Source organism: Schistocerca gregaria, chromosome 9 (assembly GCF_023897955.1).
Source record: "Schistocerca gregaria isolate iqSchGreg1 chromosome 9, iqSchGreg1.2, whole genome shotgun sequence".
NCBI lineage: Eukaryota > Metazoa > Arthropoda > Insecta > Orthoptera > Acrididae > Schistocerca > Schistocerca gregaria.
The window spans coordinates 96880395-96907798 of record NC_064928.1 but is presented as its reverse complement, the minus strand read 5'-3'; the positions used below and the strand labels follow the sequence as shown (position 1 = coordinate 96907798).

At 43.9% G+C, this 27404-nt stretch overlaps 1 protein-coding gene across 1 annotated transcript in view; it reads right to left on the bottom strand.

Moving 5' to 3' along the window:
* The window catches only part of LOC126291804 (uncharacterized), a 144170-nt gene that overhangs the window by 56198 nt on the left and 60568 nt on the right, over positions 1-27404 (bottom strand). The window contains exon 2 of the mRNA XM_049985500.1: positions 16340-16977. Coding sequence (XP_049841457.1) covers positions 16340-16734 — 395 coding nt within the window. The 5' untranslated portion in view covers positions 16735-16977. The remainder of the gene's footprint in view (positions 1-16339; positions 16978-27404) is intronic.

Genomic DNA, 27404 nt, shown 5'->3' with positions numbered 1-27404 from the left:
ATTGGTCTTCCTTACAGAGCAGTAGACGATTCCTTGCCTTTAGCATTTGGCACATTTCTGCTCCTCATCCCCTCAGTGATTTGTTCACCGTGCTCGAGTTTCTTCAAAAATAACTTAATTCTGCACTGCATTTACTATGTGGTAGTAAATTTTGTAGCTAACTTGAGCGCTAAGCTCGTTTTCTGCGGCTACTCAATACCTTGCCTTTCTTTGGTCTACTCCAGCCCAGTATTCAGTACTCATTACACTGTTCATTGCACTACACAGAGAGTTCTTCCTGACCATCACTGGGAATAACGATATCATCGGTGAACATTAGTCACTGATAAGATACAGGACATAATTAAGATGCACAGTGAGGTGACAAAAGATAGGCAGTACATCCTAATATCGTGTCGGACCTCCTCTTACCGCCGTAATACAGCAGCTCTATGTGACATAGGCTCAACAATTCGTCGGCAGACTCCTGTAGAAATATGGAGCCCTGCCGCCTCTGTAGCCGTCTGTGTTGTTGTTGTGGTCTTCAGTTCTGAGACTGGTTTGATGCAGCTCTCTATGCTACCCTACCCTGTGCAATCTTCTTCATCTCCCAGTACCTACTGCAGCCTACATCCTTCTGAATCTGCTTAGTGTATTCATCTCTTGGTCTCCCTCTACGATTTTTACCCTCCACGCTGCCCTCCAATACTAAATTGGTGATCACTTGATGCCTAAGAACATGTCCTACCAACCGGTCCCTTCTTCTAGTCAAGTTGTGCCACAAGCTCCTCTTCTACCCAATTCTATTCAATACCTCCTCATTAGTTATGTGATCTACCAATCTAATCTTCAGCATTCTTCTGTAGCACCACATTTCGAAAGCTTCTATTCTCTTCTTGTCTAAACTATTTATCGTCCATGTTTCACCTCCATACATGGCTACATTCCATACAAATACTTTCAGAAACGACTTCCTGACCATTAAATCTATACTCGATGTTAACAAATTTCTCTTCTTCAGAAACGCTTTCCTTGCCATTGCCAGTCTACATTTTATATCCTCTCTACTTCGACCATCATCAGTTATTTTGCTCCCCAAATAGCAAAACTCCTTTACCACTTTAACTGTCTCATTTCCTAATCTAATTCCCTCAGCATCACCCGACTTAATTCGACTACATTCCATTATCCTCGTTTTGCTTTTATACCCTCCTTTAAAGACTCTGTCGATTCCGTTCAAATGCTCTACCAAGTCCTTTGCTGTCTCTGACAGAATTACCATGCCATCGGCGAAGCTCAAAGTTTTTATTTCTTCTCCATGGATTTTAATACCTACTTCGAACTTTACTTTTGTTTCCCATAATGCTTGCTCAATATACAGATTTCATAACATTGGGGATAGGCTACAATCCTGTCTCACTCCCTTCCCAACCACTGCTTCCCTTTCATGCCCCTCGACTCTTATGACTGCCATCTGGTTTCTGTAGAAGTTGTAAATAGCCTTTCGCTCCCTGTATTTTACCCCTGCCCCCTTCAAAATTTGAAAGAGAGTATTCCAATCAACATTGTCAAATGTTTTCTCTAAGTCTACAAATGCTAGAAACGTAGGTTTGCCTTTCCCTAATCTTTCTTCTAAGATAAGTCGTAGGGTCAGTATTGCCTCATGTGTTCTAACATTTCTACGGAATCCAAACTGATCTTCCCCGAGGTCGGCTTCTATCAGTTTTTCCATTCGTCTGTAAAGAATTCGTGTGAAGGTGAAAACTACTGAAGTTTCGATGCAGTTTTATAGAAGGGACGTTGCGATTGGTAGATGGTGTCTGTACAAAATGAGAGGAACGTTCATATTGGTCGAAAAAAGCCTTGACGTGAAAAAGGAACCCAAGTGGAGGGAGGCAGTTCTGCCACGAGTAGGACAAGAGAGAAATTTTGTGTACAGACACTTTTCTGAACTGGTGTCAAGTGCAGAACGGTGCTCTTAACGCTCCGTACGACGCAGAGAAGAAACTGGTGTGGACGCTGCGTTCACAACGGCTGCACTCCAGCTAAAATTAGCTGTAGCAACGTTTAGCTCCAACTGTAGAGAAACGAACGAGCCAAATTAGTTAATTGTTCTTCCGAGAACTGAGAGGGCACTATAATATACACGCTGCTCCAACCATTCGCGTGTATATCGCCACATAATAAGACTAGTTTCACAAGCTGCGACATCGTCGCGAAAAAAACACAGTGACCTGTATATGTAATAAGATTCCTTTAATTTACGTCTATGGTCACAATCTTTTCTGTATAACAGATTACGGGTTTCGGTCTTTATTGACCATCATCAGATCTGTCTCGTAAAAACAAAGTCCTGGCTGCAGTGCATTAGGACTTTGTTTTACGAGACAGATCTGATGATGGTCATTAAAGGCCGAAACCGGTAATCTGTTAAACAGAACAGTTTGTGGCCACAGACGTAAATTAATGGAAACTTAATAAGACTAGGGCTGAGAACATGTTTTCTCGCATAACGAGAAACATAGGGAAAGTTCCTGCTGGAAAGTTCAGCAAAGGCCAGATTAGTTTTGTAGGAATTTCAGTGGTAGAGAGTGGCCTTGCAGACAGCAGCACGTCGCAGCTCAAGGTACATACAGCATGCAGAGGCGTAAACTTCGTTGGTTCACCAGCTTGCGTCCAATGTAAACTCGAGCGGCCTTGGCTAATCTTGCCCTTCAATTTGTCACTTGACTAACCATCCACCGTAGACTTGATTGTCATCCTAAATAGTACCGAACTTTGAACCGGAATAGGACGATTTTCGTAGTACTCACCAACATCATAACGTATGCGTAGGAGCGATTTTGTAAAGATACGTCCAAGTAAACTTTCATATTATTGTGCTTAGGATTAATGTAAGGTACATTCCAGTTAAACTTTCATAACATTGTGCTTAGTGAGCTGTGGCAGCTCGTATCGATAGAGCCACTCTGGTGGTTTATCTTTCCTGCCACGGTCAGGGCGGTAAGCAGCGCCCTCTGGGGACTACGCGAGGAGTAGCGAGGCGAGGTCCTGTGAGGAGGGGGGGGGGGGGTGCTCCAGGACGTGGTGGGGGGCGGTTGTCGGGATGACGCAGCGAGTGTGGGACCGGACCAATCGCATGGGGATATACAAGTTGGATCTGAACGGAAGGGGCAGTAGCAAGCAGCGGGAAGCGGGCGCCCTGTAATTTGTGTGAAGGAGTAACGAGTTTTGCATTGGATGTCCCAGTGGTTCCCGAGAGTTGAGGTGGCTGCTTTCGGAGAAGAGACTTGGTAAGAGCTTGTGTCTACGCTCTCTTCCGTACGATGTTGCTGCCTGCCGTTACAAAAGGGGGAAAATCAGGCGCTTGTATTGACTATACGGGAACTGGTGATGTAGAATTACATTTGTAATTGAGTCTCACTTGTACTGTGACAATTTAGAGGCGAAAACTGTGGTGGTTTCATTAGGTCTGGTTCTTTGCTGTCCAACTAAGGGAGTCAGTTATTTGGGGTAACTGAGGGAGCAACATTGTGTTGGCCTAAGTGATACGTTCTCCACGTTTTGTCTATGGCTTTGCGAATCGAAATCGTGGGGGAGTACACGTGTGAGTAATTTGGTTTTGTTGTAGCCGGCCGCGGTGGTCTAGCGGTTCTAGGCGCGCAGTCCGGAACCGCGCGACTGCTACGGTCGCAGGTTCGAATCCTGCCTCGGACATGGATGTGTGTGATGTCCTTAGGTTAGTTAGGTTTAAGTAGTTCTAAGTTCTAGGGGACTAATGACCAGAGTAGTTAAGTCCCATAGTGCTCAGAGCCATTTGAACCATTTTTTTGTTGTTGTTGTAAAGACTGTTCTCTGGTGTTCGCTGATTTGTAGCCAATGTAAGCAAAAGTTACCATTGCTATTTGCTTATGTGCTGCTGTCCTTATAATTGGCGTTGTTTGTCTTTTGATTGTGAGTGTGCTCACGTTTAAAAAAAATTCTGGCTACTATTCACAAGGGTGGTCTAGTAAGGAAATTGCTTAAGCTTTTATCATATGCTGATCTGTTTGCCTATCACATTGGCTTTCTATGCAGTAACTGAAGGAATGTGTATGGTGGTTCAAGATTGTAGGCTGACTAGTATTTGAACTGGTGTTGAGGTTAAGGGCGAGACCAGCATCCCGCAAACACGCACGCTGCGCGTGGTTAAATGTTCCGCTATTGGGAACCGGCTCTCTGTTCTTAGATTTTGTAAGGATACGTGATCAGTGCATCGCTGTAGTTTTTCGCGTGCTAAATTGCGGGGTGTCGGTGCCGTCCTAGGGCTAGACTTGTGATGTATGTTATGTTGAAAGGGAATTAACTGTACCAAACATAAGAGCCTTTAGTTTGTTACATGGAATGATGTTGATATTTTGCCAATTGCGGCAATAACACCCTGTGTGGGAGATCCTCTGAGGGACTTGTATTGTACAGTTGCAGTGCAGTTCATCTGAAACGTGCTGCTTAAAACTTGGGACTGCAGCTCTCTGATGTTGTATATTACTGTTTAATCTTAAATGTCTTGGATGTAATATGATTGTTGAGGAATATGTAATTAATTATGATCGCTGGTTCCTTAAAGGGAGTATTTCGTTTTAAAATATGTGCTCGGTCAGAGCCTATTTAAATATGATTTAAACTCATCATTCAGATTTTCTAGGCTTTCTTTCTTAAAAGGCTTTCAGTTAAATGATTGCTATTTGCCGGTTTAAATGTTTGAGTGACTTAAAGGAAAAGAATATTATTTTGTAATTTGTACTGATTGTTCCTTTTGGGTAATACCTGACTTCTTTTCAGTAAATGAGTGTCTAGTCAATGGTGATGCACTGTTCTATTGCTAGCCTACCCCTTCCACTCCACAGCCTATTGAGCTGCTTTGTGTCGAAATTGTGTTCAGAACACCCCTCTGACCTAAACATTCATAATACTGTGCTTAAGACTAATGTTCTATCAGAGAGTTAATATTTAACATTGTTGTGTATAAACTTACTTCACTTTTTGATGTTGGCAAGATGCGTTATCCACTGAGCTGTTTTTATGTTGGCGAGTTGAAAACTGTGTGAAAAGCTGTAATGTGGTGAGAAATATTGAGAAATTAAGCTTTTCATTTCATCTCACACGGTCGTTCTCGGATCAAGAATAAGCAGCAAAAAACAACAAAACCCCCGCAGCCTTACAAAAGGACCAACTCCATTCCATATAAGGACGGTCCACACCTTCAGTGAGCCGACACCACCTTGCACAGCGCCTTTTTGACAACTTGGGTCCACAACTTCGTGGGAGTCTGCGCCACACACGTACCCTACCATCAGCTCTCACCAAGTGGGGCTCATCTGACTACACCACGGTATTCCACTCGTCTATTATCGCAGCACCGATGTGTCACGAGCGCATTAGAGTCCCTGCAGGCGTTGTCGTGCTGTTAGCAAAGTCACTCGCGTCGGTTGTCCGATGCCACAGCCCGTTAACGCAAAATTTCGCTGCACTGCCCTAACGTCCCAGATTTATTTCTGCGGTTATTTCACGCAGTGTTGATTGTCTGCTAGTACTGACAACTCTACTAGAACGCCGGCGCTCTAACAAGGGCACCCTCCATACTGTAAATCACGGATTTTGATGCGCTTCAGATATGTTGTAGCCGCACTTACGCTGATTACTTGGCTATGTGGTTTTTTAGCGACAGGCCTTGGGTTTTGAGAAAATCGATTTTGAAGTTCATTGTATTTGTATTCCGTAACATTACATACACTACTGGACATTAAAATTGCTACACCACGAAGATGACGTGCTACACACGTGAAATTTAACCGACAGGAAGAAGATGCTGTGATATGCAAATGATTAGCTTTTTAGAGTATTCACACAAGGTTGGCACCGGTAGCGACACATACAACGTGCTGACGTGAGGAAAGTTTCCAACAGATTTCTCATACACAAACAGCAGTTGACCGGCGTTGCCTGGTGTAACGTTCTTGTGATGCCTTGTGCAAGGAGGAGAAATACGTACCATCACGTTTCCGACTTTGATAAAGGTCGGATTGCAGCCTATCGCGATTGCGGTTTATCGTATCGCGACATTGCTGCTCTCGTTGGTCGAGATCCAATGACTGTTAGCAGAATATGGAATCGGTGGGTTCAGAAGGGTGATACGAAACGCCGTGCTGGATCCCAACGGCCTCGTATCACTAGCAGTCGAGATGACAGGCATCTTATCCGCATGGCTCTAACGGATCGTGCAGCCACTTCTCGATCCCTGAGTCAACATATGGGGACGTTTGCAAGATAACGACCACCAGCACAATGTTTGCAGACCATGAGACCATGGCTGCGGTCACCCTTGGCGCTGCATCACAGACAGGAGCGCCTGCGATGGTGTTCTCGACGACGAACCTGGGTGCACGAATGGCAAAAAGTCATTTTTTCGGATGAATCCAGGTTCTGTTTACAGCTCATCACTGTCGCATCCGTGTTTGGCGACATCGCGGTGAACGCACATTGGAAGCTTGTATTCGTCACGCCATACTGGCGTATCACCCGGCGTGAGGTATGGGGTGCCATTGGTTACACGTCTCCGTCACCTCTTGTTCGCATTGACGTCACTTTGAACAGTGGACGTTACATTTCAGATGTGTTACGACCCGTGGCTCTATCCTTCATTCGAACCCTGCTAAACCCTACATTTCAGCAGGGTAATGCACGACCGTTGCAGGTACTGTACGGGCCTTTCTGGATACAGAAAATGTTCGACTGCTGCCCTGGCCAGCACATTCTCCAGATCTCTCACCAACTGAAAATGTCTGGCCAATAGTGGGCGGGCAACTGGCTCGCCACAATACGCCAGTCACTACTCTTGATGAACTGTGGTATCGTGTTGAAGCTGCATGGGCAGCTGTACCTGTACACGCCATCCAAGCTCTGTTTGGCTCAATGCCCAGGCGTATCAAGGCCGTTATTACGGCCAGAGGTGATTGTTCTGGTTACTGAGCTCTCAGGATCTATGCACCCAAACTGCATGAAAATGTAATCTCATGTCAGTTGTAGTATAATCCAGTTTATTATCTGCATTTCTTCTTGGTGTAGCAATTTTAATGGCCAGTAGAGTATATTTCGAGCAGGTCAGCGTTGCGCAGTGGAGGTACCGTGTTCGAAAGCTGCTCGTGTAAATTTTTTTTCAAAATCGACCGAATTTTTCAATTTTATTTCAAAGAATATCAACAAACAGTGTAAGGTGTGCAAAATTATAAAGATATATTCAGTAATCAATTTTTTTCAATATTCATTCCGTTTGTGATTCGCATCCTATTCTCCCAATTCATCTTCTTCTTTGAAATCTATCAATTCTTCATCAATAATGATCTGTCTTTCGTCCGCCCCAGGTAGCTGAATGGTCAGCGTGACGGATTGTCAGTCCTCTGGGCCCGGGTTCGATTCCCGGCTGGGAAGGGAATTTTCTCCGCCCAGGATGTGGGTGTTGTGCGGTCCTCATCATCATCATCGACTGCAGGTCGCTGAAGTGGCGTCAAATGACTCTGACCACTACGCGACTTAACGTCTGAGGTCATCAGTCGCCCAGAACTTAGAACTAATTAAATCTAACTAACCTAAGGACATCACACACATCCATGCCCGCGGCAGGATTCGAACCTGCGAACGTAGCTGTCGCGCAGTTCCAGACTGTAGCGCCTAGAACCGCATGGCCACTCCGGCGTCAAATTGAAAGACCGGCACGCTTCGAACGGCCTGTCCAAAGGGGGTGGGGGGTAGGGGAGGGGGGGCCTTAGGCATACGAATAAATAAAATAAATCTGTCTTTCGGCCAAGAGATCCTGTACTGCGATATCTCATCGCGAATTGCAACGGAATTGGCACAGATCACGCTAGGCGGTGTATTCGTTTCGACATTCAAATCGCGGAGTAGATTTTCGGCGTGTTTAATTGCATTTGTGATTCCGCCTTTTGAGTCTTCGTTCATCTCCTCTACTTGTGGATCTTATTTTGGCTGCACTACTGCAGAAACACTTGGTTCTTCTATTTCACAGAATTTTTCTAACACACGGCACTAGAAACGCTTTGCGATAAATTGACGCTGTAGTTAGATGCAAACGCAAAGGACTGCAGCCGGCCGAAGTGGCCGTGCGGTTCTAGGCGCTGCAGTCTGGAGCCGAGCGACGGCTACGGTCGCATGTTCGAATCCTGCTTCGGGCATGGATGTGTGTGATGTCCTAAAGTTAGTTAGGTTTAATTAGTTCTAAGTTCTGGGCGACTGATGACCTCAGACGTTAAGTCGCGTAGTGCTCAGAGCCACTTGAACCAATGGAATGCAACTCATTGGCTGCAACTAGGAGCTAGGGTTCCCGTTACGGCTAACGGTATAAACGGCAGAGGGGGCAATAATGGGCGGAGATCGATTTCAGGTAATACAAGAAGCGACTGTCGTACGAACATTTGAAACTCCAGCTGCAAACCACAAACGAAATGAATATTTGAAAAAAATTTATTACTGAATATATCTTTATAATTTTGTTCACCTTACACTGTTTGTTGATATTCTTTGAATTAAAATTGAAAAATACGGACGATTTTGAAAAAATAAAATACACGATCTGTATTCGAACACGGTGAACCTTAATCGCTGCGTGTCAGAGACAGCAAAGGACTTGGAAGAGCAGTTGAACGGAATGGTCAGTGTCTTAAAAGGAGGATATAAGATGAACATCAACAAAAGCAAACCGAGGATAATGGAATGTAGTCAAATTAAATCGGGTGATGCTGAGGTAATTAGATTAGGAAATGAGACACTTGAAGTAGTAAAGGAGTTTTGCTATTTGGGGAGAAAAATAACTGATGATGGTCGAACTAGAGAGGATATAAAATGTAGACTGGCAATGGCAAGGAAAGCGTTTCTGAAGAAGAGAAATTTGTTAACATCGAATATAGATTTATGTATCAGGAAGTCGTTTCTGAAAGTATTTGTATGGAATGTAGCCATGTATGGAGGTGAAACATGGACGATAACTAGTTTGGACAAGAAGAGAATAGAAGCTTTCGAAATGTGATGCTACAGAAGAATGCTGAAGATTAGACGGGTAGATCACATAACTAATGAGGAGGTATTGAATAGAATTGGGGATCTGAGAAGTTTGTGGCACAACTTGACAAAAAGAAGGGACCGGTTGGTAGGACATGTTTTGAGGCATCAAGGGATCACAAATTTAGCATTGGAGGGCAGCGTGGAGGGTAAAAATCGTAGAGGGAGACCAAGAGATGAATACACTAAGCAGATTCAGAAGTATGTAGGTTGCAGCAAGTACTGGGAGATGAAGAAGCTTGCACAGGATAGAGTAGCACGGAGAGCTGCATCAAACCAGTCTCAGGACTGAAGACCACAACAACAACATCGCTAATTTCCTCGAAATGTATGTAATGTTACAGGCATACAAAGCCGACAATGAGTTTCAAAATCGATTTTCTCAAAAACTAAGGCCCGTCGCTAAAAAAAAACCGGATAGCCAGATGCTCAGGGTAAGTGCCTCTACAACATATCTGAAGCGCATCAAAATCCTTGATTTACAGTGTGGACGGTCCCCTTGTCAGTCAAGTAAAGGCCATCGGCCACTGTCTTGTCAATGGTGAGAATCAGTTAAAGACATTTTGTAGTCCCGGCAAACCTCGAGCATGACGATCTCGGGATACTGCATTCCCTAACGATTTCCGAAACGGAATGTTCCATGCGTCTATTTCCAACTACCATTCCGCGTAGAGAGTCTGTTACTTCCGTCGTGTGGCCATAATCACATCGGAAACATTTTGACGTGAATCACCAGAGTGGAAATGAGAGCTCCGCCAATTCGCTGCCTTTTAATGCTTTATATACCGCCATCTGTATAAGTGCTTATCGCTATGCCAAGATTTCTGGGCAGGTGGCGCTGTGAGTATCACACTGGACTCGCATTCGGCAGGACGACGGTTCAAAACCACATCCGGGCGTCCTGATTTAGGTTTCCCGTGATTTCCGTAAATCATCATCATCTTCATCATCATTTAAGACTGATTATGCCTTTCAGCGTTCAGTCTGGAGCATAGATCCCCTTATAAAATTCCTCCATGATCCCCTATTCAGTGCTAACATTGGTGCCTCTTCTGATGTTAAGCCTATTACTTCAAAATCAGTTTTAACCGAATCCAGGTACCTTCTCCTTGGTCTGCCCCGACTCCTCCTACCCTCTACTGCTGAACCCACGAGTCTCTTGGGTAACCTTGCTTCTCCCATGCGTGTAACATGACCCCACCATCTAAGCCTGTTCGCCCTGACTGCTACATCTATAGAGTTCATTCGCAATTTTTCTTTGACTTCCTCATTGTGGACACCCTCCTGCCATTGTTCCCATCTACTAGTACCTGCAATCATTCTAGCTACTTTCATATCCGTAACCTCAACCTTGTTGATAAGGTAACCTGAATCCACCCAGCTTTCGCTCCCATACAACAAAGTTGGTCGAAAGATTGAACGGTGCACAGATAACTTGGTACTGACTTCCTTGTTGCAGAAGAGAGTAGATGGTAGCTGAGCGCTAACTGCATTAGCTTTGCTACACCTCGCTTCCAGTTCTTTCACTATGTTGCCATCCTGTGAGAATATGCATCCTAAGTACTTGAAACTGCCCACCTGTTCTAACTTTGTTCCTCCTATTTGGCACTCAATCCGTTTATTTCTTTCCCACTGTCATTACTTTGGTTTTGGAGATGCTAAACTTCATACCATAGTCCTTACATTTCTGATCTAGCTCTGAAATATTACTCTGCAAACTTTCAATCGAATCTGCCATCACAACTAAGTCATCTGCATATACGAGACTGCTTATTTTGGGTTCACGTATCTTAATCTCACCCAGACAGTCTATTGTTTTCAACATATGATCCATAAATAATATGAACAACAGTGGAGACAGGTTGCAGCCTTGTCTTACCCCTGAAACTACTCTGAACCATGAACTCAATTTACCGTCAACTCTAACTGCTGCCTGACTATCTATGTAAAGACCTTAAATTGCTTGCAAAAGTTTGCCTCCTATTCCACAATCTCGTAGAACAGACAATAACTTTCTCCGAGGAACTCGGTCATATGCCTTTTCTAGATGTATAAAGCATACAGGGTGGCGCACGAAATGTGTTAACATTTTGTTTTTTAATATAAACTTTATTGTCAATACAATCTGAAGGGAACATATACTACAATGAAGAGCAGTCCACGGAGATTTGTTCTAACTCAGCACATGCTCAATATGTCCACCATTTCGTTTCCTAACTTCCTTCAAACGAACACTGAAGTTAGTGATTACCCTACAGCAAATGTCTTCCGTAATTTCACTGCAAGCTTGAAGAATAAGTCTTCTAAGCTCCATTAAATCACATGGACGTTTTGGGAATTTTTTTTCCTTTAGGTACCACCAAAGAAAAAAGTCACATGGATTGAAGCCTGGACTATTGGGGGGCCAATTTTGTCCGTCATTGAAGCGATCTGGAAACCTGAGTGAAATGATCCACATGTCGAAATGCACGTGTAAAAACTCCAACACAGTGTTTGCACTATGTGCCTTTGCTCCATCTTGCATGAACCACTGCGTGTTGAAGGGCAAGGCAGTAGCAAAAAATGAAATGTCGTGTGACGAGGGCCTCCCGTCGGGTAGACCGTTCGCCTGGTGCAAGTCTTTCGATTTGACGCCACTTCGGCGATTTGCGCGTCGATGGGGATGAAATGATGATGATTAGGACAACACAACACCCAGTCTCTGAGTGGAGAAAATCTCCGACCCAGCCGGAAATCGAACTCGGGCCCTTTGGATTGACAGTGTGTCGCGCTGACCACTCAGCTACCGGGGCGGACCAAGGCAGTAGCAAGAAGCTGTGGAATGAAGCTATTGCGAAGCATGCTCAAATAACGCTCGCTGTTCGCAGTTTCTTCAAAGAAAAGGGGTCCAGTAAGTCCGTGACTGGAAATTGCTGCCCACGCTGTAATCCTCGGAGCATAATGTTGTCGTTCACGAAGCACTTGTGGGTTTTCAGTGGCCCAAAAGCGTACATTTTGTTTGTTAACCACACCGTCTACATGAAAATGCTCTCCTCGTCTGAAAACCAAACGTTGTTTAGAGTTTCTTCCCTATCCTCCGGCCACTGAGCAAACAGTAGTCTCTGCTGCTTGTGTTCTTCAGTGAGCTTCTGTGCACAGGCCATCTTGTATGGGTACATATGGAGGTCACTTTAAAGAATGCGTTGAACGGAGCGGCTGGATATTCCCATTTGCACTGCTGCCTTTTTACACGATTTCCCGGGACTTCTCTGCACAGCAACTCGCACCGCTTCAATATTCTCCGACGAACAAACAAGCTTAGGCCGAGGTCGCTTCGCTTCCAATACTGTTCCTTCCTGTACAAATTTATCGTGCAACCTGTGGATGGTCTTCTTGCAAGGGACCCATTGTGTGTTAAACTGTTGTCAAAAAGGCCTCCGAGTCACAACAAGGCTTTTCGTTTCAGGAAAAAGTAACACAATTGCCGATCGTTGCTGTGTCGTCAGTCTTCCATTGTCAGCCATTGCTGCTTATCTCCTAGCGGCAGTACCGTGAATTACGCGTCATTTCGTAACTCATTTGTTTTTCCAACCTCTGCTGGTACTGCTGTACAGATCCCAGCGGGATATCTAATATGCGTCGTAAATTGTGAAAGAAACAATTGGTAACACATTTCGTGCGCCACCCAGTAGATACAATTCCCTGTTCCACTCGTAACACTTCTCCATTATTTCACGCAAGCTAAAGATCTGGTCCTGACAACCTGTAAGAGGCCTAAATCGCTTTAGGAAAATGCGGGAATGGTTCCTTTGAAATAAACTGCCGACTTTCGCCCCCAAATCAACAAACCAACCTACCTAGCAACCAACCAACCAAGACTTCTTTCACTTCACAAGGGAACCTTCCCATCGTACCCCCCTCAGAGTTAGTTATTATAAGTTGGCACAATGGATAGGCCTTGAAAAACTGAACATAGATTAATCGATAAAACAGGAAGAAGTTGTGTGGAACTATGAAAAAAAAACAAGCAAAGTATAAAAACTGAGTAGTCCATGCGCAAGATAGGCAACATCAAGGAGAGGATGAGCTTAGGAGCGCCGTGGCCCCGTGGTTAGCGTCAGCACCTGCGGAACGAGAGGTCCTTTGTTGAAGTCTTCCCTCGAGTGAAAAGTTTAATTTTTTTATTTTCAGACAATTATCAAAGTTCAGGCCCTCACACATAATCAACTTCACTCTCCAAAATTCCGGGACATGTTCAGATTTGCTTGGACATATGCAGGATTTGACGGTCTACACACGGAAAAATTTGAAAACGTTAAAAACATATGTTTTGACAGAGCACAGGGAAAACTGTGTGACTGTGAAACTGTTGCATTCATTTGTTGCAGTGAATGTGACAAACTCTGATGTTTTCATCACTTTTTTGGGAGTGATTATCACATCCACAAGAAAACCTACATCAGGCAAAGTAGAAGAATCTTTTTACCCGTTCGCCAAGTGTACAAGTTAGGTGGGTCAACAACATATTCCTGTCATGTCACGCACATGCCGTCAACAGTATCGTATAGAATATATCAGACGTGTTTTCCTGTGGAGGAATCAGTTGACCAAATTGGAGAGGCACGTCCTTTAGTCTACTAATCGCACAGTTTTGCGGTGCGGTCGCAAAACACAGACAATAAACTTATTACAGTGAACAGAAACGTCAATGAGCGAACGGACAGATCATAACTTTGCGAAAATAAAGAAAGAAAACTTTTCACTCGAGGGAAGACTTGAACAGCCGACCTCTCGTTCTGCCGCTGCCTACGCTAACCACGGGACCACGGCACTCCTGAGCTCACGTTCTCCTTGATGCTGCCTATCTTGCACATGGACTACTCAGTTTGTATATTTTACTTTTTTTTCGTAGTTTCACACAACTACTTCCTGTTTTCTCGATTGATCTGTGTTCAGTTTTTCAAGGCCTATCCACTGAACGTCCGAATGGGTGCTTTTGGATGGGGGCAAATTAAATATAAACAAATTTAGACACCCAACCCCATACAAAACCACACAAAACGACGAAAAACACCGACATCACAAAACTCCCCAAATACTACCAAACACAATATCATCTGGAATCGGGTACTTCCCTTGACCTATATAGCTCAACAGCAGCTCCCGATCCCATAAATTAGGATCAAACACTTCCCTTGGCCTATATAGCTCAAAAACAATATCAACATACACAGCCACACATTGGGATCGAACACTTCCCTTGACCTGCGCACTGTTAATTTTATCCGTCATATCCATTCCTGAACATAAACAACAACAGACTAATTTTACTAAAATTACCACACGATGTACAGCGAACAACACTAAATTAACCTTCACACAAAACCGTTAACTCACTGAAATGAATTCCACTATAAACACAGTCGACACTCGAACAATTCTGGATAATGAGCAAAAGCAAACTGAGCCCATTACACCAGACAAACAAAAACCCTGAACATACCACCAGACAGCACAACAAACCGCAACACGACGACATCTACAAACACGCTGTGGGGCGGCGGGTGGAATAATTGTTATTAAATTTTGTTTTTCCCGGCGGATGCACCATATGTGGGGCTACGGGTGGAATAATTGTTATTAAATTTTGTTTTTTTGGGCGAGAGAATTAATTTAATTACACTACACGCAGTAGACGAGCTCTGAACTTGCTCTTTGGAAATACGCTGTTGCTATAGTTTTATAGTTATTCAGTTGAAACTTTTCACATCTGTATGATTATAGCGGATCTCCATTCTACTTAAATTTAAACATCCTAGCTTTATTTATTCGCCTACTTAATCAATCTTGCTTCCTTAATTTTTAAGACAAAAACCAGAAAATCATGAATTTCAACTAAAATTTTAATTTGTGAGATCCAGAATACTGTTTCTACTAAATTATTATGCAAAAGGAATCTAAATATAAATTTTTAAGTTTCTAGCTCTTTTCTGTTGCGCCAATGATTTTTACAGAAAAACGTTCAAATTTCGAAAATGGTTAAAGTTATTGAACTGATATTCAACACATACTGATTTAGTACTACTCCTGACATTCTAGAAACGTTTCAGGTTATTTACTTGATTTTTAAAGTATTGCGCAACATTTATGACGTCAGAGCTAGTTACAGCGGACTGGCTGGCACACAATGGAAAGACTGATGTGAATTTTATACGGCGTGATTAGGCTGCTTCCCAACAACGCCACACTCACAAACGAAACTCCGCGCCGTCATGACGTCACACACGACAACACCCTTACGTCACAGGTCAAAGCCGACGCGTGGGATCGGACGCTCTCGTATTTCCAGTAAACCCGAGGGGGGTGCGATGGGGAAGTTCCCTTGTCAGTGCAAATGTGTTTCTGCGCTCACCTGGAAATACGGAAGCATCCGATCCCGCCCGTCTGCTTTCACCCAGTACGTCACAAATATGGCTGAAACTACCATAAACCACGATTCCAATATGGCGCATATAAAGTCGGTACGTTCACATTATGAGGACGAAAATACATCGAGAAACAAACGCACACATTTTCCACAAAAAGCCTAATGACACTAACGGGACAAGAGCGGGAAATGAGGTGTTTTTGGGTGGGGGCAAACTAAATATAAACAAATTTAGACACCCACCCCCATACAAAACCACACAAAACGACGAAAAAAACCAACATCACAAAGCTCCCCAAATACCACTAAACACAATATCATCTGCAATCTGACACTTCCCTTGACCTATATAGCTCAACAGCAGCTCCCGAGCCCATAAATTAGGGTCAAACACTTCCCTTGGCCTATATAGCTCAAAAACATCTCCCGATACCAATATCAACATACACTGCCATACATTGGGATCGAACACTTCCCTTGACCAGCGCACTGTTAATTTTATCCGTCATATCCATTCCTGAACAAAAACAACAACTGATTAATTTTACTGAACAACACTAAATTAACGTTCACACAAAATCGTTAACGCACTGAAACGAATTCCACTACAAAACACAGCTCAATTCTGGATAATGAAAGAAAGCAAACTGAGCCCATTACGCCACACAAACGAAAACCCTGAACATACCACCAGACAGCACAACAAACCACAACACGACATCTGCAAACACGCCACACTCACAAGCCGAACTCCGCGCCGTAATGACGTCACAAACGACAACACCCTTACGTCACGGGTCAAAGAAGACGCGTGGGATCGCACGCCTCTGTCGGCCCGCTCACCTGCTTATCTCCAGCTCAGAGCTGGGAGTCTGCGTCTCCTCTGGCACCAGCCCATTCCGGAGACTGGAGGGACCGTTCCGCTGTCTCCGCTGCCGCTGGCTGGGCTGTCGTCTGTAGACGTACCGCGTCTTGTGGCGTCGCTTGGACGACTGCCTGTTCAAACGCCCAACGGCGCCTGCGTCGGGCCTCTGGGGGCCACGTCCAGAGCTTGCTAACCTCCTGCCCACACCACGACTTCTCCCGGTCTGCCCCAAGGAAGACTGGTCGGTGACAGCCCAGGGTGCCCTACCGATGTGGGCGTCGGAAGGCACTACTACGGTCGGGGCGATAACTGGTCTGGCGGCCGTAGGGTTTCGGAAGGAGCGGTAGGGGACAGAACTCTGAGAGAGTCCCATGACGCTGCAAATTATAGCCTGCAGCGGCGAGGTGCCAGTATACACAGCGGACGTCGATGAGTCAGAGGTTCACGATCGCAGCTCAGCAGGATCCGGCGCGCACCACATGTTGTCTCACATCCGAGTTCAGAAAACATCGCCTCTCCGTCACTGCCGACCTCTTGAAGTGAATGGCAAAGCAGTACGCCGTCCACAGCAGTCAGTATCTTCGGCCATCCAAATGTGGATACATCGTGTTTAACGCTGGAAACGGAAAAGAGAAAATAATGTTTTATAACGCTACAGTTTATTTAAATAAAAATTTAAATGTTCGTTTGTATAAAACCATAAATCTCGCAGAGTCCTTCAGCAACTGATTTGAAATTTTGACAACGATTAATCTGAATACGTGCATGTTCTTCAATACCTGCTATAGAGCCATACAGCATATAATAAATATACAGGGTGAAAAGTATTTAAACCGACAAACTCTGGGAGGTTGTAGGGGACATCAAAACAAATACTTTTCCCTAATGTCACTTTTTCTCATGAGGATTATTTAAACCGTTAGAGGCCGTATTACGCTCTTCAGTTGCCAGAGGCCGTATTACGATCTTCAGTTGTTAGAGGGCGTATTACGCTCTTCAGTTGTAGGCAAGTGCTGTCCACCAGTGTAGTAGTGCATTGTCTCTGTTTACTAATGGAGCGATACACCTGGAGTGAGTACACTGATATGGTTGGTGCATACTACGTAGTGCACCACAACGGACAAGCTGCACAGCGGGTTTATCAACAACAATATCCTAATCGCCGTATCCCGCATCAGACGACCTTTGATGCTGTGTACCAACGTCTGCGTGAGACCGGGTCGTTTAGCAGATTACCTGGACAGGGACGCCGTCGCACGGTAAGAACGCTGCAGTTTGAGGAAGCTGTCTTGCAGCATGTGGAGCGGGATCCTTCAATTAGCACTCGTGCAATTGCACATAATATGGGGACGAATCAGACGAATGTAAGAACAGTCCTTTGAGAGTAATTGTTGCGTCCATTTCACTTACAGCGTGTCCACAACCTGGAACCAGTTGATTATCCACCCAGAGCACAATTTTCGCAGTGGTATCTGGAACAACGGGAAATGCATCCTACATTTCTATCCTCTGTGTTGTTTACCGATGAAGCAACGTTCGGGCGTGATGGAGTCTTCAACATGCACAATTCTCTTGTTTGGAGTGAGGTTAACCCACATGCCACAGTTACTAGCGCTCGTCAAGTTAATGTGTGTATCGGTGTTGTTGGGGACTGTTTAATTGGGCCGTATCTGCTACCTAGGCCATTAAATGGCAGGCACTATTACAATTTTCTCTCCAGAGCATTGCCAAAATTGCTGAAAGACGTCCCGCTCCCTACAAGACAGCGTATGTGGTTCCAACATGGCGGGGCGCCGGCACATTTCAATCGTCGTGTGCGTCGATTCCTGAACCGACGGTTACCAGAAACGTGGATTGGCAGATGTGGTCCTGTACAATAGCCTGCTCGATCCCCAGATATGTCTCCTCTGGACGTTTTTGTGTGGAGTGAGATGCACAACCTTGTTTACCCAACTCCTGTTGAATCAGAAGAGGATCTGTTTGCCCGGATAGTAGCAGCAGCAGGAACAATTCAGGATACTCTTGGGGTTTTTGCCCGTGTCAGATAGAACATGATCCGACGGTGTAACCTTTGTTTACGTGTGAATGGAGGCATTTTTGAAAATCTGCTGTAATTGAAATTGGGTTGTGTTAATGTGTTGTCTCTGGGTCATAAAAAATGGAAAAGTGTCTGTTGGTTTCATTAATTTGACGCCAGAGAGATCTTTCTCTGGCGGTTTAAATACTCCTCATAGGAAAAAATGACATTAGGGAAAAATATTTGTTTTGATGCCCCCTACAACCTCCCAGAGTTTGTCAGTTTAAATACTTTCCACTCTGTATATATGGGACACCGTAAAGGCATTTCCCATTGACAGTCGCTCCCATCAGCCACCGTTCGAATGCAGCGTAGTGCAAAATTTCAAAACAATCGGTGAAGAATTTTCGGAGATTCAAGCTTTCCAAAACGAGCATTTGCATCTACATAAATAAAAATGTAAATGCAAATGCTAGTGTGTACAAAATCAAAAAACTCCAAAAGTTTCTCACCTATTGCTTTAAAATTTTGACACAACATTGATCGCTAATACGAACGTTGTCTTATATGCCTAGTTTTTCTTATGTAAAATATGTAAATAAAATAACTTGACCGATCTAATTCAAATTATTGCATGTTAGTTAATAAATGTTTGGACGAATGTTGTCAACGCTTGTAAAATACATAATACTGACACATTGTTAGCAAAAATCTAGAAAACTTGTTGACAGATTTACATCAAATTTTAAACGATAGTCAACTGAACATTCAGACAGACATAAACCACATACTCTGTTAAACAACAATGTACATGTTTTCTTTAAAAACCGGCTGCGAGAAAGAAAACACTGTAGTAAAGTTGTTCAGTTTTGTTTCGTTCGTCGCAGTTAGTTGTAACTACGATGGCGGACATTTAAACAACAGTGTTTCTCCCATACATACTCTTTCTCATTATACAATGTGGTGTTTTGATTACTTCCTCGCAAACGGTTACCAGGAAAACAGGAAGTTTTTATTTCTGTATTATCGACTTACAGTTAGTATAGTACAGGGTTGCGCACTGAAAACCGGCACCGAATACAGACTGCTTGCCAGTTACGCACGGATTGTTGCCCGCAACGAGCAGATACAACAAGAAACAGATGAAAAAGAAACAATGGCACTACAAAACGAAGTAGGAACAGCTTCGGAACAATAGATGATAAGAGGCAATCCATAAAGAGCAGTCTAGTACTCGGGGTTCCTTTTTCGTGCACCACCCAATTCCACAAAATCTGAATTTGCAATGTTTCACGGGCTACGAGAATGGGAAGAGCTGACGGGCAGAGGGTTGGGAGGAAACAGGCAAGGAGAGCGGAAAGGAGGGTATGGACAGAAGCAGGAACAGGTGGAGGCAGGAAAGGGCAGATGGGCAGAGATAGGGGGTGTAGGTGATGAACAGAGAGTGGGGAGAGAAGCGGCAGATGCACAAATAGAGGGGGAAGATGATGTAGAGACAGGGGGAAAAAAGAGATATCCAGTTCCCATAAATATTAGAAACATGTGCTTTCCCTTTTCTTTGTTTTCCATTTAACTAGACTGAACCATCCCAACGCGGAGACATGAACAGCGAATCGGTAATCCCATCTACATTTTACTGCTGTTTGTACTTTTACTACTGAACGACTTACCAGTTGTCTTTACATCAGGCCATCGGAAACGAAGGCTTCATTTGACTTAGCATACTGAACAATAGCCACACGGAACATATCAGTGTAACATTACTCCCAACATACATCACGTTAATACCAAGTAACTTTACCTCTGGTCTTGATAACGCTCACATGTTGTTGTGGTCTTCAGTCCTGAGACTGGTTTTATGCAGCTCTCCATGCTATTCTATCCTGTGCAAGCTTCTTCATCTCCCAGTACCTACTGCAACCTACATCCTTCTGAAACTGCTTAGTGTATCCATCTCTTGGTCTCCCTCTACGATTTTTACCCTCCACGCTGCCCTCCAGTACTAAATTGGTGATCCCTTGATGCCTCAGAACATGTCCTACCAACCGATCCCTTCTTCTAGTCAAGTTGTGCCACAAACTTCTCTTCTCCCCAATCCTATTCAATACTTCCTCATTAGTTATGTGATCTACCCATCTAATCTTCAGCATTCTTCTGTAGCACTACATTTCGAAAGCTTCTATTCTCTTCTTGTCCAAACTATTTATCGTCCATGTTTCCCTTCCATACATGGCTACACTCCATACAAATACTTTCAGAAACGACTTCCTGGAACATAAATCTATTCTCGAAGTTAACAAATTCCTCTTCTTCAGAGACGCTTTCCTTGCCATTGCCAGTCTACATTTTGTATCCTCTCTACTTCGACCATCATCAGTTACTTTGCTCCCCAAAATTAAAACTCTTTTACTACTTTAAGTGTCTCACTTGCTAATCTAACTCCCTCAGCATCGCCCGACTTAATCCGACTACATTCCAATATCCTCGTTTTGCTTTTGTTGATGTTCATCTTATGTTCTCCTTTCAAGACACTATCCATTCCATTCAACTGCTCTTACAAGTCCTTTGCTGTCTTTGACAGAATTAAATGTCATTGGCGAAGCTCAAAGTTTTTATTTCTTCTCCATGGATTTTAATACCTACTCCGAATTTTTCTTTTGTTTCCTTCACTGCTTGCTCAATATACAGATTGAATAACATCGGGGAGAGGCTGCAACCCTGTCTCACTCCCTTCCAAACCACTGTCTCGCTTTCATGTCCCTCGACTCTTATAACTGCCATCTGGTTTCTGTAAAAACTGTAAATAGCCTCTCGCTCCATGTATTTCACCCCTGCCACTTTCAGGATTTGAAAGAGAGTATTGTTGTCAACATTGTCAAAAGCTTTCTCTAAGTCTACGTATGCTAGAAACGTAGGTTTGCCTTTGCTTAATCAGGCTTCTAAGATAAGTCGTAGGGTCAGTGCTGCCTCACGTGTTCCGATATTTCTGCGGAATCCAACTGATCTTCCCCGAGGTCGGCTTCTCCTAGTTTTTCCATTCGTCTGTAGAGAATTCGCGTTAGTATTTTGCAGCAGTGACTTATTAAACTGATAGTTCGGGGATTTTTACATCTGTCTGGATCTGCTTTCTTTGGGATTAGAATTATTATATTCTTCTTGAAGTCTGGAGGTATTTCGCCTGTCTCAAACATATTTCTCGCCAGATGGTAGAGTTTTGTCAGAGGTGCCTCTCCCAAGGCTCTTAGTAATATTTCATATGTGCCATATACAGCTAATAGATGATTAAGTGTCACGAAGTCGTTTCTGAAAGTATTTGTATGGAGCGTAGCCATGTATGGAAGTGAAACATGGACATGGCAAGGAAAGTGTTTCTGAACAAGAGAAATTTGTTAACATCGAGTATTGATTTAAGTGTCAGGAAGTCGTTTCTGACAATATTTGTACGAAAATGAAACATGGACGATAAATAGTTTGGACAAGAAGAGAATAGAAGCTTTAGAAATGTGGTGTTACAGAAGAATGCTGAAGATTAGATGGGTAGATCACATAACTAATGAGGAGGTATTGAATAGAGTTGGGGAGAAGACGAGTTTGTGGCACAACTTGACAAAAAGAAGGGACCGGTTGGTAGGACATGTTTTGAGGCGTCAAGGGATCACAAATTTAGCAGTAGAGGGCAGCGTGGAGGGTAAAAATCGTAGAGGCAGACCAAGAGCTGAATACACTAAGCAGATTCAGAAGGATGTAGGTTGCAGTAAGTACTGGGAGATTAAGAAGCTTGCACAGGATAGAGTAGCATGGAGAGCTGCTTCGAACCAGTCTCAGGCCTGAAGACAACAACAACAACAACGGATGATTAAATCCTGTTAGGCTTGCAGAATGTAGGAATGAGTGCCATGTGCCGCCCGCTGCTCCAGCAACTCCCGAGTACTTTTATGGCACTGAGGGTTGTCGCACTTTCGTCGAACGAAGAACGTCTGCAAGCCGATGAACATATCTTTGGTCATCTTGGAAGGTGGGAGTGTCCACAGAATACTAATGCCGGGGCTTTAGAAGAAAAAGGAATGACTGGTAATTACATGAACGCCTGGCTCATGCCATGGTAGCGTAACGGTGTAGTGCAGGGGTCTCCAAAGTAAGGTCCGCGGGCCGGAACCGGCCCGCGAGGGCCGGCAAACCGACCCGCGTTAACTGGCCGGACATCCCTGGTATCCGGCCCGCCAGATATTTGAGGTGGTGCCTATAATGCCAACAATTGAGTTTCGAGGCCTATCGTGACCAATACACCGCGACATTGTCGGAGCTCTATCTTTACAAAGCGGAAGGTCATGGTTAAACTTGTGGCTATCCACAATAAACAGACAGACCATTCTCCGTGTGATAGAGAAATAAAAAAAAGGTTAACAGACTAGTTCGGCGAAAACATTTTAAGTAAAAAAATTCTTTGCATGTTATTCTACTCACGAGTCTGGTGCAAGTCTTTCAAATGGACGCCAACTTCGGCGACTAACCTTAGTGATCAATCATTGTGAAAGATGCTTCTTAAGCGAGGTTTCACTTTCTTTCAGATTTTCCTTGTCTTTTCGAATTCAAGTTTTGAATTGTCCCACACCTACTAGTAAAGCGCATAGGACACCAAAAAGCTCGTGAGACTCTCGCAACATACACACAATCACGCAACAGAACTATCAAATATATACTTATACTCTGGCTCTGCTACTCGCTGTTGCTGTGCTTGAAATAACAATGCGTTGACGTACTCTACCTCTGTTACGTCTTGCAGTAAGAGTGTTGCTAACAATGATTTTGAGATTTCGTTAACTTTGCAGGACGCATTCGTCAAGAATGTGCAGTGACATACTTTTTTGTCGGTGAAATTCGCCAGAAATTCTGCCAGCTACGTCCACCAATCAAAATTATGTAATTAAATAAAAATCGTTTTTCGTTTCAGTGCTAGCTATTCCCACTACCTTAGATTTTTGCGATTTCATATTTCCTTTAGCCTTGCATTACGGTGATCATGGAGTGCTTGGGTTCTTTAATACCACTAGGTAGATCTCTTGGCCCTTATGATTTCGTGGAGGAATCAATATGGCTCGCAGACTAAAACGTTTGGAGACCCCTGGTGTAGGGCAAAGTCACGGTAGAAGAAACAACCACAAAACATCACAGAATCGCCCCGAGCCTGAAATCCACCTTTTGTACACAGCTGGGCAAGCATCTCATTGGGTAGTATGTGCAATCGACATTTCGCGTCATTTGAAAGCGGCTAAAATTGCCAATCATCAGAACACACTTCACACCTTCAGACGGGAGTGCCCAGTTTCTGCGTTGTTTGGCACACTGAAGACGTGCAATTGTGTTTGTCCTAGCTTGAAACGTCCTTCTGAGACTCCAAGTGTCCATTGCTACCAATTTCGATCACATTGCCCGCTCGGAAACTGGTTGAGAAGGACGCGAATTCAGTGGCAGCAGCGTTTCGGTTGGAAACCGACCGCCGTTTGCCAGGGCTTGACACCCGCTTCTCGTCCGTCTTAGTGAGCATCTTTCTGTGTAGACTGTTCTAAGAGTGGTACACCATTTCCTGCACACACTGTGAACATTCCATGTTGCCCATCAGTCTGAGTCCCATATGAAGTTGGAGTAAGAGAGGGGTTAGAAAATATGCGAGGAAGGACAGCATTTCCTATCACGGTGTGACAAAACAAGCGCCGTATCATTTGAGAGATACAGAGACGAACGAGTGTGCCGGGACTTACTTGACTGATAGTAGCGCCACATCACGATAACGTGTCTGTGCGCACAAGTTTTGCACCATAACTTAAGAGTGGAATTAAAAGTTGTGGACCTTCAGTACACACACCATCAGATTATTTGACTTGTCGCTCTAGCGAAGTAGGCGAGTGCCAGCAATAGGTCTTGTGGTCTTATCGTGGCGTGTTTATCTTCTGCCGTTAGGTCAGATGACAGAAATGCCACTTGCACGCTTAGAGTAATAGATTGACGGTGACCAACTTTAAACAGAACTTGATTAATTTGCACACACATTTATTAAAATAATAACAAGCATAAAAAGTACTTAACTTGGTTCTGGATGCTATTTACAATTGACAATCTGAAGTTCCTTTGGTACTGGTACGTTAATCTTATTCTCACATATATCTCTGACACTTGACAAAAGTGTCTATACATTTATCTTCATGGCTATGAACAGGAATCTGGCAATCTTATTAGGCGCAGACTGAAACTTGGCTAAAGACTGGTACAGACTGGTGCAGACTAATGCAGACTGACTAATCGGAGGTCTGTACACTCGTTATAATACCTCGCGCGTTCAGGTATCACTGCGCAAGTGTGATCCGCGAAGAGAAAAGGTTCTACGTTAGCAGCAATCTCATTGGCTGCGTTACATATTAATACGTGGATCGGCGGAAGCAGAATTTGGTCCGTCTCTATGGCAGCGCCATCTCGTAGTGCGGAGGTGGACGAGCGCTGCGCCTGCACTGTTGTGCTTCGCAGGGTGGGCTCTAGTGGGAAAGTTGTGTACCCGCGCTGACTATGCGGAACTATGAACACAACAAAAGTTAAAGTTACTCTTCCAAACTTTGTGAGCGTGTGCTTTTGCTATATTAATGTATAAACTGCTAAATCTCAAACTGATCAGATCGATAATTGTCGCTAAATATATCGTTATAAGAAAAAAAAAACTAAGTGGCGCTCAATAAAAAAGCTAAGAAGCCAAAGATTGGTCATAATGTGCACATGTGTGTCAAAATTAACTGGTACAAGTCTTAACATGATTAAAGCAATAGTTTAGTCACAATCCACGGTTTTAACAAAAATTGAGGGTGGTAAATATTAGAAATATGAAAATTTGTATGAAGCTTGAGTTTAGTATTAAAACATTAACTATGCAATTCCATTGAGCTACCTCCAATAGCTTTCGAGTACTTTGCTGAAGACTAAAGCTGTGACAAAAATGTCCCTATTTGCAGTAGAATAAGTACCTGTTATATTAATGCTAGGAAGTTTTGGTTACAGCAAGTGATGAAACCTATTAAATAATAGAGCTGTAACAAGTTTCAAGGCCTGGATGTAAATAATAACAAGGTCCCTTAATGTTGTAGTTCAGGCGTCATGTTCAACTGTCAGTTACGTTCTAAAAATTCCAGACGGCAAAGTTCAAATGCAGGGAGCGAAATTTTTTCTGTAATTTTAACCAACTTAACCATAGTAATAAAAAATTATGAGTATTCTAAATTGATTCAAAGCAGTACTATAAAATATTAAGTGTGTGTGTGTGTGTATCCATGTATATATTGCGCTAGTATATGAGTACAGCTAGAGATGTGTGACTAGTCTTGAAGTTCAAATCTTCTGGGTTATTAGGCTGCGTCATGTTTCTTATAAAATGTTCGATGTTTCGTTTCGACCCCTCTGCTGGGATCTTCCTCAGGAACTTTTGGGGTCCACTACTACTAGAACACTGTCAGAGACGAGTGTCGCGTCCACTTGTAAAGGGGGAATTTTCTGGCGTTCCTGCTGGAGAAGTGACAGTATTGGTTAAAACTCATGTAGCTACCATTGGTGGACCATAGTCAGAGGCTAATACAGAAGAAGAGGTACTGGTAGCTCATCTCCTGTGGATACCATTGGCGGTCATCGTCATTGGATAGAAAGGCAGTGTTCCACACTTATGCTGGAGAAGGGTTATTGGTTGAAATGCCTGCTACCGCTATTGGTTGGTCGTCATCAGTGGCTACATTCGAAACGGACAGAGCAAGAGAGGGGGAATGTTTACCCAAAATATTATTGTCCACCGAGATTACTTGCAGCACGTTGTTTATGCCGCTCCCACACCGCGGCCGCGTATTTACTTCCATGACGGCGGCGAGCCACGATGCCCGAAGCCTATAGCCGTCCTCTCTATTGAAATTAGATGAATCGTTAGAAATTTCAACCGCTTCTCGGACCTTTCTTCTATAAATGTTTGTTTCTTTAGCCAGTACACGTACGTTATTAAAATTGATGTCAGAGCCACAATACTCGTCAAGTTCCGCTACTGCCGATTTTGCACTTTGATTTAGCCGCATGTGCCGTTCGTCTTCCTTAATGCGTTCTTTAACAGTTCTTCCCGTTTCGCATATATACACCTTGCCGCAGCCACATGACCCTTGATAGACGCCTGCATTGTGGAGGTAATCAGGTGCACCTGTTTCCGCATCCGTTTTCGGAATAAGTCTTTTTTATTTTGTTTTGAGTAAAGAAAGATGTCTGAATACCATTTTTCTTTAAAATTCTAGTCTTCACTCCGCACCCGCCTGCCGGGGTGGCCGAACGGTTCTAGGCGCTACACTCTGGAACCGCGCGACCGCTACGGTCGCAGGTTCGAATCCTGCCTTGGGCATGGATGTGTGTGATGTCCTTAGGTTAGCTAGGTTTAAGTAGTTCTAAGTTCTAGGGGACTAATGACCTAAGAAGTTAAGTCCCATAGTGCTCAGAGCCATTGGAACCATTTGAACCCAGCCGCCATATGATCCGCGTCAGTCAAACGGCAGAGTACACGATGCCTCAGATGACGTCACAGACAGACCACAACTAAACTCGTATCTTCGGTACAAATAGGAAGTGGAAACGCAAGGACTGTACACCGCCCTAGATCTCTTGGTGCCGGCATCTCGTGGTAGTGCGGTAGCGTTCTCGCTTCCCACGCCCGGGTTCATGGGTTCGATGCCCGGCGGGGTCAGGTATTTTCTCTGCCTCGTGATGGCTGGGTGTTGTGTGCTGTCTTTAGGTAAGTTGGGTTTAAGTAGTTCTAAGTTCTAGGGGACTGATGACCATAGACGTTAAGTTCCATAGTGCTCAGAGCCATTTGAACCATTTTGAATCTCTTGGCTTTCGCCCAAGTCGCTGTTTTAGCGTGCCGCTCGTAATGTTAACAAATTCCTGGGGTCAGATACATCACATTATCACACTGACAGAACCACAGGCACATAGACACAGGCAACAGAGCCTGCACAATGTCG